This window comes from Schistocerca cancellata, chromosome 3, assembly GCF_023864275.1.
Source record: "Schistocerca cancellata isolate TAMUIC-IGC-003103 chromosome 3, iqSchCanc2.1, whole genome shotgun sequence".
Classification (NCBI taxonomy): Eukaryota; Metazoa; Arthropoda; class Insecta; order Orthoptera; family Acrididae; genus Schistocerca; species Schistocerca cancellata.
This window is the reverse complement of record NC_064628.1, coordinates 869087505-869104200: the sequence shown is the minus strand read 5'-3', so window position 1 is coordinate 869104200 and position 16696 is coordinate 869087505. Positions and strand designations below refer to the sequence as shown.

Below are 16696 nucleotides of genomic sequence, written 5' to 3'. Positions count from 1 at the left end.
ATTGCAGAATAATCATGTACATGTACATGTACATCGGTCTTCGAGAGGGGCTGTAATGCGTAGGCTACTTTGTCCAGTTCACCTTGTGTACTGACCTGTCTCCTTACAGCGTGTCCACAACGTATGGATGACACGTGCAGAGCCATTGGTATCTGCAGCAACACGACTGAAAGTCCATTCGATTTGGATCAAGCAGACCCCCCTTGCAACTCGCACTGCATTTACATGTCGCATTGCAGGACAACTGCCCTCTGAGTACCCCACTAGAAAACTCTGAGACACCGGTATTCACTTCTTTCTGAGGGGTCACCTGACACTGTAAAGCGTAACACAGCCAACAGATGGCGAATGAGTTTGATTGTTGCCTACATTGAAAGCGAAGATCTCAAGCCATGCAATAAGACCAAGGTACCGCCTATATCAAAATAAATTATTGGTACTTATCGTACCCAAAAATCATGATGTTTCGGGGTTTTCTCAGCAACCGTCCATGAATAAATTTTGTTTCCATAGCCCGCCTAAGGTCCACCTTAGACCACACGTAACGCAAAAACCCAAACGATTTGCTCAACTTGCCTGAACTGGAGGAAGTGTGTAGTGTTCAAATTTTGACCCTATACTGTAGGATAGCTACTGTATGCCAGTTCTTCCGAAATGTATACAAACGGTCACTAGGTCAAGGGCTGTCCAAAACACTTAACCCCTTTCTGGTTAAAAGAACCGGATATCGGCCCCACTGACGAATCCCATATTCGCGCCCGGCTTTTTGGAACATACGTATTTGTACCGGGCACTGTCGTGCATTGTAACTCTTTCTCGTCTCTCATTCCTATTACCGAGTCCATATTCTCTCGCCACTCGGTCACCTACTCCTATCCTTACTACGGCGTTCCAATGCCTCTTCATTTTTAGATTTTCGAGCCCTTTACATACTGAGTTACCTGACGTATACCCTCATACACCCTCTCCATTTCATGTTCTGCTTGTACATCGACATGTACATCTGAAGCATTGTCGTTAGTGTTCGTTTCCAGTCGATTCTGATGAGAATAACTACATAACACAACCATCTGTTCACAGTTACTCACTCTTTGGGCAACCTTCCTATTCACACCGAAATCTACTCGCATTGTACCACTTTTCGCTGCAGTTGTTACTACACTACGTTCGTCTTCCTTCTTTTCATTTAACCTCACTGTCTCTTAGAAGACCACTCCATGGCAATAGCATTGCTATTTCTTTTATGTTACGAGAAGTTCAGATATCAAATACTAGTTCCTGTAAATAGTTCGACGCAACTCTCAAAAATTCTCGAGAAAACAGACTCTGTAGTCTAGACTGTTTTAATACGTTAAAGTGAGGTGAATTCTTCTCGACAGGTCGTGTGGCTGTGTGTGAAATGTTTCTCTACCACGTGTGTGGCACAGGTTCAATTCCCAGTCTTGCTAAAATTTTAAACAAAAGAGCATGTTACTTGAACATTTCCACGAAGCGTGATATACAAAAGATTAAAACGCATTTAATTTGTAACGTTCTTTATTTAATTTAAAAAATCTGTTGTAAAATATCAGTAATTAAGTATTTATATTTGCAATGAAAACTAGTTTTTGTGTGATGTGTAATTAGAAATACCAAGATGTGCATTTTACATAAAAATAGCAATTAGATATGCGTTAATTGGCAAATAACTGATTAATTTTATATTTAAATGACACAAGTATTCGAACTGAATGGAAAAAATAATGGCCGAAACGAGATTCGAAACAACGTCTTGAGGCTACTGATTTTTTCCGTCTTTATGTATTTTAAACAGTGTGTGTATTGTGTATTGAACCGTGGACCGAGAAACGACGGAGAGGCTTCGCCCCGCCGTATCCCTAGTGGTTCGCAACCCCACAACAGTCCACCCACCTCACCGCCGCCCCACACCGAACCCAGGGTTATTGTGCGGTTCGACCCCAGATTGACAAATCATATGACCGTGTCTACATTTTTCTTTCTTCTTGGATCCATCATCAACCACAATATTGCCTCTCTGGTGCTATTACCTTTCCTAAACCGAAACTGATCGTAATCCAACGCAGCCTCAATTTTCTTTTCCAGTCTTCTTGTAAGTAACTTCGATGCATGAGCTGTTAAGCTGATTGTGCGATAATTCTCGCACTTCTCAGCTCTTGCAGTCTTCCGAATCGTGTGGATGATGTTTTTCCGAAAGTCAGATGGTACGTCGTCAGACTCATACATTCTACACACCAACTTGAATAGACGTTTTCTTGCAATTTCCTCCAATGATTTTAGAAATTCTGATGGAATGCTATCTATCCCTTCTGCCTTACCTGATCTTAAGTCCTCCGAAGCTCTCTTAAATTCTGCTTCTAATACTAGATCCCCTCTCTCTTCTAAATCAACTCCTGTTTCTTCTTCTATCACTTCAGACAAATCTTCCCCTCACAGAAGCCTTCAATGTACTCTTTCCACCTACCCGCTCTCTCCTTTGCATTTAACAGTGGAATTTCCGTTGCACTCTTAATGTTAACCCTCTTGCTTTTAGTTTCACCGAAGGTTGTGTTGACTTCCCTAAAAGCTGAGTCAGTCTTTCCGGCAATCATTTCTTTTTCGATTTCTTCAGAGTTTTCAAGCAGCCTTTTCGCCTTAGCTTCCCTGCACTTCCTATTTATTTTCTTCCTGGGAGACTTATATTTCTGTATTCCTCAATTTCCCTTAACATTTTTGCACTTTCGTCTTTCATCAATCAACTGAAGTAGTTCTTATGTCACCCATGGTTTCTTCGCAGTTGCCTTCTTTGTACCTTTGTTTTTCTTTTCAACTTCTGTGACTTCCCGTTTTGGAGATATTCTTCAGCTGGACTGCCTACAGAGCTATTCCTTATTGCTGTCTCTATAGCCTTAGAGAACTTCAAGAGTATCTCGTCATTGCTTAGTACTTCCGTATCCCACTTCTTTGCGTATTGATTCTGTCTGACTAATCAAACTTCAGGCTACCCTTCATCACTACTACAATGTGATCTGAGTCTATGTCTGCTCCCGTATCTGATTTTTGAATCTCTGTCTGAACATGATGTAATCTAACTGAAAACTTCCCGTATCTCCCGGCCTTTTCCAACTATACCTCCTTCTCTCGTGATTCTTCAACAGAGTATTCGCTATTAGTAGGCGAGATTTATTACAGAACTCAATTAGTCTTTCTCCTCTCTCATTCCTTGTCCCAAGGTCATATTCTCCAGTAACCCTTTCTTCTACTGCTTCCCCTACAACTGCATTCCAATCCCCCGATCACCCATGACTATTAGATTTTTATCTCCCTTGGCTATGTAAGTAGGCTGTTTATATTTTCTTATTGGCAACGTTACGTAGCGCTCTGTATGAAAATCACTGGCTGTGCTGTGTGCAGCCTGTGGCTAGTTTGCATTGTTGTCTGCCATTGTAGTGTTGGGCAGCGGCAGCTGGATGTGAACAGCGCGTAGCGTTGCGCAGTTGGAGGTGAGCCGCCAGCAGTGGTGGATGTGGGGAGAGAGATGGCAGAGTTTTGTAATTTGTCATGAACTGCTATATATATTATGACTATTAAGGTAAATACATTGTTTGTTCTCTATTAATATCTTTCATTTGCTAACTATCCCTATCAGTAGTTAGTGCCTTCCGTAGTTTGAATCTTTTATTTAGCTGGCAGTAGTGGCGCTCGCTGTATTGCAGTAGTTCGAGTAATGAAGATTTTTGTGAGGTAAGTGATTTCTGAAAGGTATAGTTTAATGTTACTCAGGGCCATTCTTTTGCAGGGATCTTTGATAGTCAGATTGCGTTGCGCTAAAAACATTGTGTGTCAGTTTAAGCACAGTCCTGTATAAATTTTTCTAAGGGGACGTTTCACCCTTTGCATACTATGTTACCCTTTCAGTATCCTTATATACTTACTCTAGCTCTTCATATTCAGCCTGCGACATCGGCACCTCCCCCTTGGCAGTCCCCTCCCGGATATCTGAATGTGGAACTGTTCTGGATTCTTTAGCCAATGGAGAGATCATCATGACACTTTTCAGTTCCTGGCCGTATGTTCCGTGGATACAAGTTATGTGACTTTCAGACAGTGGTTTCCATTGCCTTCTGTATACTTATGCCGTTGATCAGTGCTGATTCTTCCGCCTTTAGAGGCAGCTTTCCACCCCAAGGACAAGAGAGTGCCCTGAACCTCTGTCCGTTCCTCCGCCCTCTTTGACAAGATCGTTGACAGTATGAAGGTGACTCCTTATGCCAGAAGTCTTCGGCCGACAGTGCTGATTATCAATCAAAAATTAAGAGGTGGTGCGTTTCGAACCTAGGACCGACGATTAATCAAAGGCGCTACTCCTAGGTCGCGGGTGCCACTTTACGGTTCACAAAAAATAATTGAAATATATAAAAAAACCAGACTCCATTTGGTCCCCTTGTTAGATTTCTTAGCTTCCCTACCACATTCAGACATTCAGATATTGCAACTACTAATCGGAGTTGCCCTTTCGATGGATTCATAATCTTTATTTCACTGTCACCTGTTATTCGTCTTCTGTATAGTAGTTTCCATTGCATATTGCATCCTCATGTCTTTGACCGTTACTCATTCTTACGCAGTTTCCCATAACACAGAAAAGAAAGTACCCTGAACTTCCATCCACTCATCTACCCCTTTGACAAGGCCATTGGCTGAGCGAGGATGATTTATTATACAGGAAGTCTTCGGCATTAATTACTGGTGATCTTTTTCAGAATTTAAACAGTGGCTTAGATCGAACCCAAGACCCAGAAAGTTTTTATTAGTCAGAGACACTACTGTGTTTTGTATTCAGAAATATTTTGTTCGCAAGTTCTGAGATTACCTTAGCTGACTGCTGAAATTGTTATTGTGTATGTAACTTAGACGTGCCCTGTTGGTTTGTTACGATTGACTGGGGTGGAGTTGTACGCGCGTCTCGAGTGTGGTGTTTGTATTCTGTGTTTCCAGTTGTCTGCATCCTATTTTCGACCTTCCCTGAATGTAGCAGAAACGCTTTAATATCTTTACTCCTAATAATTTACATGTGTCCACTCCGTCTACAGGCCGCAAGTGGCCCATCGGGACCATCCGACCGCCGTGTCATCCTCAGAGGAGGATGCGGATAGGAGGGGCGTGGGGTCAGCACACCGCTCTCCCGGTAGTTATGATGGTATTCTTGACCGAAGCCGCTACTATTCGGTCGAGTAGCTCCTCAATTGGCATCACGAGGCTGAGTGCACCCCGAAAAATGGCAACAGCGCATGGCGGCCTAGATGGTCACCCATCCAAGTGCCGACCACGCCAGACAGCGCTTAACTTCGGTGATCTCACGGGAACCGGTGTAGCCACTGCGGCAAGGCCGTTGCCCTAAAAATTTACATCCACAGTCGAATTTTGGAAACCACTGTGGACAGCGGAGGGTCCTTCCAGTCGTATCACATATTAGGATTTTTTTCTTCGTGCACGAAATGACTGAAGCACAGCAGAGGGGAACAGCTCGTAGCATAGATATGGATATTGTGATAACTATATATTTTTTTTTACTTTGGACTGCTACAGGGCTCAAACTGTTTCACTCCGTTGTGTTTTAATAACTTAATTCAAATTCCTCATCAGCACTCTTATGACGAAGAAGGGAAGAACGTACAACAACACAGCGTCTTTTGTTTCGGAGAATATGACTCTATGAGTAATATATATGTAAATATATGTTTTTTCAAGCAAATGTTTAGCTTTTTGCCATATAGTGCCTCATATATGACACTTGTGAATGTGTTGGTCGCAACAGTGTGTTACACTCTATTGTTTCATCACCACCTTACGCTTCTGCAATCTTTGGAGTTGTTAAACTTGTCATGGAACTCGTTGAATCATTAGCCATGGACATCTGACTGCGCCTGTGTAGATAACAAGATATTTTTATCACAAGGAGGTACGTACACGCCATCGGCTGTAAGCTGCTATTTGTAAGGAGCTTTTTTTTTTGTTTTGTTAGTTTAAGTGTAGGGTCTGCCAGTTCACTTTTATGAAATATCTAGCGGTATGTATATCTCGATTTACATAAAAATAAACATTATTATAGGCACGAAAAGGACTTAATTGTTTGCGAATAACTTCCCATATTTTTTAAAATTAATTTATTATTATTATTATGTGCGATTAGACCCTCTTGGATCGCACAAAGCTTCTTGATTGTTTTTCCTTTTTTCCACACTGGTCTCATTTTTTCTGCATGAGCTCTCTTCCTTTCCTCTGTCCATTTTTTTCCTGCTTTCTTCGGAGCTTCTTTCTCTGGCTTAACTTCCCACCTGTCAACTTTCTGCTTAAATACCTTCTGTCAAAAATATCTGAATAATTTATCTGAGCTTTCTTTAGGTACTTTTTGACCTCTTGTATCAAGGGCATAGTTTTAAGTCGTCCTTCTATGTATTTAAGAATTTTGTGCGTAAGTCTTGTTTTGGGAAGCCTAGAGACGTTCTCACAATGTGTGCTGCAAGGTTGGACAATTTCTGTTGTATTGGCCCTAGTATCCTTCTGATGATTTTACATTCTTCCTTTAATAAATTTTCTAGGTCACCTTTTATGTGGACTGTCAGGGTTTCTCTGGCATACTGTATTATAGTGACTAATTTTAGTATTTTTGGACAAGCCTTTTTTATTGTACACCTTGTCGATTCTTCCATAGGCTCTCTTTAGTTTTTGGAGGGGAATGTTTTGGGCTATTTTCTCTCGCCCCATAGGTTCAAGGACTTCACCTAAGTATTTAAAATATGGGACTCTATTCACATAACCGTATTTTGTAGTCAAGTTTTGGGGGTCAGTTTTTGTGGCGATGAACTCAGACTTTAGGAAAGATATTTGCAGACGAACTGTCTCTGCACATTCTTTAAAGGTTCCAACCAGTTCGATTGTTGTTATCTCATCATCCGCTAGTGAGACTAAGCCGTCAACAAAAGCTAAACTTGAAATTCTTATGTCATCCTTGACTCGCCCCATCTGTATATGTTTCCAGCAGTTTTTATTCTTCAATTATTTTTCCCATTCACGGATGACCTTGTCCAGCACAAGGTTGAGTAGGAGAGGAGACAAAACATCACCTTGTCGGACGCCAATTTTAATCAGGAAGGCCTCGGATATTTCACCCACGAATTTCACCTTAGAGGTAGTATCGGTCAATGTTTCTTTGATGAGGTTAAGAGTTTTTGGATCTAACCCTTGTTCTTCAAGGATATAAAACGTGTTTCTTGGTCAACTGAGTCGCATGCCCTTTTAAAGTCAACAAACGTGCAAATCATTGAGCTGTTTCTGACTGCTTTGTATTTCAGCACGGTCTTTAGATTGAAAAATTGTTTTGTATATGATCTACTGGGGCGAAAGCCACCTTCGTATTCACCAATTTTGTTTTCCAGTTGCTCTTGTGCTCTTTGAAGAAGACGGGCTGATAGAACTTTGTATGCGACCTGAAGTAGGGATATGCCTCGATGATTTTTTACATCAGATTTGTTTCCTTCTTTGTGTAACGTATGCGTAAGCGCACATTTCCATTCCTGGGATAATTTTTCTATCTCCCAAATATCTGCAATGATTTGAGTTAACTCTCTGAGAGAATTTGGCCCTAGAGTTTTCAGTAGCTCAGCAAGAATCCCATCTTCACAAGATGTTCTATTGTTTTTTAATTTAACAATGTGTTTATGAAGTTCTTATGAATTTGTTGGTGGGGACGATTCAGGATGCGTGTAAGTAGGTATTTCTTTAGGGACTCTCGAAGGTGGTTCCGGACAATTAAGGAGTGTTGAAAAACAATGTGCCAGTTCCTTGAAGTTTGCTTGGTTAGTGAGTGCAAGTTTTCCGTCAGATTTCTTGAAACATATATTTTGTGGGCTGTATCCGCGAATTTTTTCTGAAAAAGTTCTGCAGAAATCTCGTGTATTGTAGTTGCGAAGTTTTCTTCGATTAAGTTCAGTATTTTCTTTTTGTGTGCCTAATGATTTTCGCCACTTATTTCCTAGTTTCATAACCATATTGAAAATTTTCCGGTGTTTTCTTTCTGTTGTAGTTAAGAAAAACCTTTTTTCGTTTTTAAAGCTTTATCACACGCTGTATCCCACCATGGATGTTTTGTGTGTTTCTTCAGGGGTACTACATCTTTAGCCTTCTGGATTATTTTACTGTGAAATTTTCCCAAGTATCTGCCTGAACTTTTTCCTGTTCTTCTCCAAGCCTAGTTTCTTTGATCCTTCCGGTGTCAAATTTTTGCAGGTACACTTTCTTGTGGTGTGGACTCTCTTTGGGGTAAATTTCATTTTTATTCGTGTTAGATAGTTGTCTGAATTTATGTTTGCACCTCTATGGATTTGTATGTCATGAACTTCCTCCTGTGGAGGATACGAGATGGCTGCATGATCAAGCTGATATTCATCGAGCTCTTTTGTTGGGTATCTCCAGGTCTTTTGAACTTTTATTAATTTCTTTTTTTATTAATTTATTTTATTAATTTATTTAAATATTTCATTTCCTGCATGAAAGACCACCTACTGAGAAAAGAAACACAATAATATTTTTTATCAAAATTTAAAGTAGTGCGAAATGTAGGTTTAAAGATTTTGGGGACATATTAGAGACGGTTTTCTGTAGTGCTGCCTAGGACCTGAACCTGTTTTAAAAACCAGTGAAGAGCGAGTATTAAAAAGTTTTGAGCCCTGCTGTGTGGAGTTAACAAAATGCACAAGGTAAGGTGATTCAGTGGTAAGAACAACAGGGTAAGAACTGCATTGCTGCGTTAAGTCATCACTGTCACACCACAACTATTCGTAACACCAGACTGTCAACCTGCTGCGAAAGCAGCAAAAACGCTCCATTCTCTTTTTGGGAGAAGTGAATCGAATCGAAAATGGTTAATAAAAGAGACTGAGATTTATCTGTCTACATCTAGATTCAGACTCTGCAAACCAGTGTGAAGAGTTAGGTAGAAGGCACTTTCAGTTACAGATTAGGATCTGTTAGCGATCCATTTGCGTTCTTGAAACTTTGCAAGTAAGCTTTCAAAGAATAAAAGGCGTTCTACTTGAAGCACTGCCAGCTTATGTTCTTCAGCATTTCAGTTACTCGCTCCCATGAATAGAACGAACCTTGGACACTTAATGCTGCCCTTTTTTGTTACATTCAAGATCAGCTGTTAGTCCTACTTGGTACGGGTCCTACATACCTGAGACATATTTTAGGATGGGATGCACGAGAGATTTGTAAGCAATCTCTTTTGTTCAGCGACTGCCTTTACCCGGTCCTGTATTCTACCAGTGGACAGAAGTCCACCATTTGCTTTACCTATGACTGAGCGTATGTGGTCATTCCATTTCATGTTTACACTAATTGTTACTATTTATAGCTTTAATATAAAGTGTAATGATTCGCGTGCAAAACTAAACACCGAAGAAGGCCCGTAGTGCGACAGAAGACAACGAATGAGCAACTCCTTAAGCGCTGTCGCATCAGACAAGACAGCGCAAGGGTCGCCACTTTTCATCTGAAACAACGCCGCTTTATCGGGACACGACGCCATGTTTACAAGACTTGACTTGACAAGCAAATAGCGGCGTCGCCACTATCTAACCAATCTCGATTGGCCCGTGTGCGGTCTCCGCGGCGGCCTATATAATCACTTACGTGCGGACGGCAAGCGCGTTCCTTCATCGTTTGAGCAATACTACACCCAGGCAGGTAGGCCTGTATCATTATCTCTTGGAACTAGAAAATAACGCTCAATACGATTACGCTATCGATAAGTCCTTAGTTTTTTAATGGGCATTTAAATTCCGTCTTATGCAATAGATAGTTCTTATGCCATATGTGCTCGGTTTACCGGCGTACGTTCCATTACCTTCTGTGCTGCGATCAATGTGTGACCTTTCACTGCCTCTCTCTTAACTGTGCCACGATGTACACAGTTAGTTCAGTTAAGTCCCGGCACTACATCGAAATAAAATACAAAGTGATATTAAAAACGTATAATCGATTTAGATTTCAACATACAGATAATTCCTCCTCTCGTTAAACACTCGCAGCACCGTACACATTCTATGACAAGTTGGTGAAAGCTTCGACTGAAAAGCTGTTATGAATTTCCGTTAATTCTGCCGAATCGACGGAACAAGCTCTGAAAATTCTTCCCCTTGAAGATATGTTCCAGTTTCGGGAACAGCATGAAGTCTGCTGGGCCAAATCATACAAATACCAGCAATCATACCCCCCCCCCTCCCCCCCCCCCCCGCCGCCCTCCGCAACCAAAGCTTTTTTAAAGAATTGTTCAGGTCCATGGACAAAACAGCTTTAAACGACCGACTACTTTAGAGATGAGTTAATGTGTTAAATGTTTGACATTAACAATGTAAAACCGCTGCCATCGAAGACGAAAAACCAAAATTTTAGAAAAGGTTTGGAATTACGTTTAAAGTTTGTTGCAAGATGCTAACTGCTCTCATTCTCAAATATTGAATGAATACAATCTGGGTAATTTGGTCACCATTTTAAAATATTAAATTCGGTCAATAATTATGACAAATAATGAAAATCAAATTTTTGGCACCCCTGGAAGCCGCTAGATACTCAGGCGGGTTAGTGTAACCGTTTGGTAATGTTGATACGTTACTGTTACCTACTTTCAAGATCTTAAGCCAGTCTGTTCATCAATCGCCGATTCTATAGAGCAGAGCATATTCCCCAAACAAACGCCAAGGAACTTCCAACTTTTTCTGCTGTACTACTTACGGAAACCAGATGGCACTTATAAGAGTTGAGGGGCACGAAAGGGAAGCAGTGGTTGAGAAGGGAGTGAGACAGGGTTGTAGCCTATCTCCAATGGTATTCACTCTGTGTATTGAGCAAGCAGTAAGGGAAATAAGAGAAAAAATTTGGAGTAGGAATTAATATCCATAAAAAAGAAATAAAAACTTCGAGGTTTGGCGATGACATTGTCATTCTGTCAGAGACAGCAAAGGACCTAGAACAGCAGTCGAACGGAGTGGACAGTGTCTTGGAAGGAGGATATAAGATGAACATCAACAGAAGCAAAACGAAGATAATGGAATTTAGTCGAATTAAATCAGGTGATGCTGAGGGAATTAGATTAGGAAATGAGAGACTTGAAGTAGAAGATGAGTTTTGCTATTTGGGGAGTAAAATAGCTGATGATGGGACGAAGTAGAGAGGATATAAAATGTGGACTGCCTCTGGCAACGAAAGCCTTCCTGAAGAAGAGAAATTTGTTAACATCGAGTATAGATTTAAGTGTCAAGAAGTCTTTTCTGAAAGTATTTGCATGGAGTGTAGCCATGTATGGAAGTGAAACGTGCGTCATAATTAATTTACACAAGAAGAGAATAGAAGCTTTCGAAATGTGGTGCTACAGAAGGATGCTGAAGATTAGATGAGTGGATTACGTAAGTTATGAGGAGGTACTGAACAAAATTGGGGAGAAGAGGAATTTGTGACACAACTTAACTAGAAGAAGGGATCTGTTGGTAGGACACTTTCTGAGGCATCAACGGATCATCAGTTTAGTATTGGAGGGAAGGACGGAGGGTAAAAATCGTAGATGGAGACCAAGGCATGAATACACTAAACAGATTCAGATGGATGCAGGTTGCAGTAGGTACTGGTAGATGAAGAACCTTGCACAGGATAGAGTAGCATGGAGAGCTGCATCAAACCAGTATCTGGACTGAAGACCACAACAACAACAACAGCTGTCTACATTTGTCAAGATCAACAGCGGACCTGTAATACTCCTTCGGAAAAATTCAAAGGGTTTCTTTATATCGATCGATTTCGCCACGTTAAAAACGATGTGTTGAGTTCTTTGACAGGACGCTGAGTCGTAAATCTATATTTATCTCCCCTTAGCGAGCTAGTTTCCTTGGTTTCATAACGTTACGACACAAAGTTAGCTAACGGACGTTCGGTACTGTGTGCACTGAACAGCGTTTAGTGACTGTCCCACTTGTCTCGGTCAGGGTCACGTTATCGCAGCGGGCTTGGCAAGTGCGCCGAGCCTTGAGATTACGGAGGCGTGGCTGGCAATGCGACTTCAGAGGGGCACGTGCGCAGCAGTAGGAAGCCGGCTGCCAAAACGTCGAACACTCTGCAGTGACAGTCTGTCTTCGTCATCTAGTCGTTACAATCGGTTACTACCGAAGCGGAGGCCATAGATTCGATTCGCGGTTGCCACGTAAGACTTTTATGCTGTCGGAAGGACTGCAATAGAGCCCCTGTTTCGTGAGACCAAATGATAAGATACTTCAGAGAACAAGCATGGAAACTGACAAGCAAACTGTTTTTCACGAAGCTCATGGCCACACGACGTCCAGCAAACCTGGTTGCCACACGTTCTCCAGACATGTGTCGGCACACCTCTTGATCGCCATCACGCATTACTTTAAGCGGCGTCTCTAGCCAGTTGTGGACGATGGTTCAATCCTGTCTCCAGCCATCCTGATTTAGGTTTTCCGTGATTTCCCTAAATCGTTTCAGGCAAATGCCGGGATGGCTTCTTTGAAAGGGCACGGCCGATTTCCTTCCCCATCCTTCCCTAACCCGAGCTTGTGCTCCGTCTCTAATGACCTCCTTGTCGACGGGACGTTAAACAACACACTAACCTAACCTAGCCAGTTGTGCTAAGAACGACGGACAAAACAAGAAGAGATGCAGATACCGAAAGGTGTCCGACAAGGTTGCGCACTATCCCCTGTTATCTTTAACCTATACATTGAAGAGGCGCTGAAGAAAGTAAGGGAAAATTCACAGACAGGTGTAGTAATTCATGGCCAACGGATAGATATGATAAGATATGCCGATCATATAACTGTCCTAGCTGAAAGTGAAGATGATATTCTAGTCCTACTGAATAGACTGGATGAAGTTATGGGGGGAAGAATATAATATGAGAATTAATAAAGCAAAAACAAAAGTAATGGCATGCGACAAAAAAGACCAAGTGGAAGTCCAAGTTCATGTAGGCAAGTTGATAAATTTACTTATCTGGGCAGTAATATTACCAGGGATGGAAGGAGCAAGGCAGAAGTGAGAAGTAGATTTTGCTCAAGCAAAGGCTGCTTTTAACAAGAGGAAAAACATTTTAAAATCTAAGAGCATCAGACTTGAAATCAGGAAAAGATTTTTGAAATCATATGTGTGGAGTGTGGCATGCTATGGGTGTGAAACATGGACTCTCGGGACAGAGGAAGACCAGAAGCTAAATTCTTTTGAAATGTGGTGCTATAGACGCATGCTCAAAATAAAATATATCGGCAAGGTCACAAACGAAGTGGATCTGGAAAGAGAGGGTGAGAAGAGAAGCTTCTGGAGTTTCATTGTTAAAAGAAAAGTGCAATTTACAGGCCATCTATTAAGACATAAAGGACTCCTGAAGACAATCATAGAGGGATATGTCGAGTGAAAAAGACCAAGAGGAAGACCACGGCTGAGGTACATGGATCAAATGTGGGATGTAACACCTACAAAGAAATGAAGAGAAAAGCTGAAAGACGCACAGAATGGAGACAAGCTGCCATTGTAGCTGTTGCAAACCAATCCTTGGATACACCACTGAAGAAGAAGAAGAAGATTCATTGTATTACGTGCGAATAAAACAGCCCTAGATACACGGCAATAAGAGAAGCCGCTTACATATTGCGCCATGACACGTACTTCCCGGCTGCCAGAATGAAATTTTCACTCTGCAGCGGAGTGTGCGCTGATATGAAACCTCCTGACAGATTGAAACTGTGTGCCGAATCGGGACTCGAAGTCGGAACCTTTTCCTTTCGCGGGCAAGTGTTCTACCACTTCAGGTACGCTAGCACGACTCACGACCCATTCTCACAGCCTTAATTCCGCCAGTTCCTCGTCTCCTACCTTCCAAACTTCACAGAAGCTCTCCTGCAGACTCTGCTGAACTAACACTCCTGAAAGAAAGGATATTGCGAAGACATGGCTTAGCAACAGCGTGGGTGATGTTAGAGCAGTTTCCCGCGAAAGATAGCAGTCCCGAGTTCGAGTCTCGGTCCGGCACACAGTTTTAATCTCTCAGAAAGTTTCACTTTCAGGCTGGTTTTTCACAAACCCAATGGGGCCACGTCGTGCGGTAGGACGTCGCTTCCTAATGTAATGGAGCGGAGATGTTCCTTTCATTTAGGAAAGTCTGGAAGCTGACACTTCTTCTTGAAATTAGCACAAATCTTTAGGCAAGGATACGAGCACTGCTAAGGCGCTGGTATACACCGTCAAACAGAAACACCGTGGCTAGTAGCGCCACTATGAGGATGTAAATTAGGTTTGTTTTAAATACACTCTCTAACGGTCAGCGTTAGGTACCTTAGGGTCATGTGGCGAGTTAATGTTAGTCAACAACGCCTTTAAGGCGACAAGCCGACATTATCAGCACCTCACTGAATTTGAATGAGGTCTTGGAATATGCCTACAATAAGCTGAATGTTCCTTCTGGGATACAGCAGAAAGGCTTGGAGGGAATGGAGGCACTGTGCATGATTGCTGGCAGCGATGATCGAGAAATGACTGGTTGCATAAGGCCGAGTTCCGGACGGCCATGTCGCACTACCGAGAGGTAACACCATCGTATTCAGCGTATGGTTCTGGTGCGTCGTACTGCATCTGCAGCAGTAATCTGAGCAGCAGTCGCCACCACGATGACACAACGAACGGTTACGGCCAGATGCCTTGTAGCGTGCGTTCCACCGACCCTAAACCATCACCTCTTGAGACACCAGTGGAAACAAGCGAGAGTTCATAGGAGTGCAGAGCGGAGGTCTGTTGTGTTTTCTGATGCCTCGGTGGCAGTGATGGCCGTGTGTTGGGTAGAAGGAGACCACTTGGCCTGCAACCAACCGCCCACAGCTCGTGGTCGTGCGGTAGCGTTCTCGCTTCCTACGCCCGGATTCCCGGGTTCGATTCCCGGCGGCGTCAGGGTTTTTCTCTGCCTCGTGATGGCTGGGTGTTGTGTGATGTCCTTAGGTTAGTTAGGTTTAAGTAGTTCTAAGTTCTAGGGGACTGATGACCATAGATGTTAAGTCCCATAGTGCTCAGAGCCATTTGAACCATTTTTTTTTTGCAACCAACCTGTCTGCGACTAGACACACTGCACCTATACCTAGTGTTATTGTTAGGGGTGCGATTTCCTATTACAGAAGGAGTACTTTCGTGGATATCACACGCGCCGTGACAGTAAAGTTTTACGTCAACCTTGTGATCCGACCTGTTCTGCTGCCTTTCATGAAGAGCATGTCAGATGATGTTTTCCAGCAGGATAACGCTCGCCCGCATACCGCTATTATGACCCAATGTGCTCTGTGGAGCGTCGACTTGTTGTTGTGGTCTGCACCATCACCAGATCTGTCTCCAGTCGAGCACATATGGGACATCATCGTACGACAGCTCTAGCGTCATCCACATCCGGAATTAAACGTCCCTGAATTATATAATTCTGCAGGCATGGCCGTTGTCACTGAAGTTAAAATATTCTCGGTTATTAGGCCGCGTCATATTTCTACTAAAATGATCAACGTTTCGACCCCTCTACTGTGATCTTCCTCAGGATCTTATGAAGTCCACTACTGCTAGAACACTGTCAGAGACTGGTGTCGTGTCCTCTTATAAAGGGAGTTTTCACGCGTTCGTGCTGGAGAAGTGATAGTATTGATTAAAGTTCTTGTGGCTACCACTGGTGGGCTATAGTCATAGGCTAATATTCCCGCTCTGGTGCAGAAGAAGGGGCGTTGTTGGTTGATCTCCTGTGGATACCATTGGCGGCCCATCGTCATTGGATAGAAAAGCACTATTCCACACTTACAATGGAGAAGGGAGTATTGGTTCAAATTCCTGCTAGTGCCATTGGTTGGTCGTTTGGTCGTCATCATTGGACAGAGCAAGAGAGGGGGACTGTTTACCCAAAATATTATTGTCCGCCGAGGTGACTTGCAGTCCGCTATTTATGTCGCTCGCACACCGCGGCAGCGTATTCACTTCCTTGATGGCGGGGAGCCACGATGCCGGAAGCCTAGAGCCGTCCTCTCTATTGAAATTGATGTGTTGACATAAGAGCCAACACCGTATAGCTAGAAGAGGCCGAAATGCACGCGTTAAAGCTCACGCAGGCTGGCGTGAGGTCTGGAAAATGACAAGGAATTATAGTAGCCAAAAATAGTACATAGCTTCCGGAATACTTAACTTTAATCCATAATTGGTGTACATCGCTCTTTACGGTACATTATATAATCTCAATATAAACTGGTCATGGCGCCTTGCTAGGTCGTAGCAAATGACGTAGCTGAAGGCTATGCTAACTATCGTCTCGGCAAATGAGAGCGTATTTGTCAGTGTAGTAAAGTCGTCTGAACAACTGGGACGAGTGCTAGGATCTGTCTATAGACCTGCCGTGTGGCGGCGCTCGGTCTGCAATCACTGACAGTGGCGACACGCGGGTCCGTCGTATACTAGCGGACCGCGGCCGATTTAAAGGCTACCACCTAGCAAATGTGGTGTCTGGCGGTGACACCACAGAAATTACATGCCTTCTTGAAAATTTCAACCACTTCTCGGAGTTTCCTTCTATAAATATTTGTTTCCTTAGCCAGTGCACGTACATTATTAAAATCGATGT

The 16696-nt window shown here is 42.7% G+C and overlaps 1 protein-coding gene and 1 pseudogene across 1 annotated transcript in view; one reads left to right on the top strand and one right to left on the bottom strand.

The window, feature by feature from the left end:
* LOC126176622 (15-hydroxyprostaglandin dehydrogenase [NAD(+)]-like) overlaps nt 1-16696 on the top strand; it is a 156900-nt gene that overhangs the window by 70486 nt on the left and 69718 nt on the right. The window contains exon 2 of the mRNA XM_049923782.1: nt 9726-9744. Within this exon, the coding sequence (XP_049779739.1) occupies nt 9726-9744 (19 nt within the window). The remainder of the gene's footprint in view (nt 1-9725; nt 9745-16696) is intronic.
* LOC126177740 (5S ribosomal RNA) lies at nt 5277-5394 on the bottom strand (annotated as a pseudogene).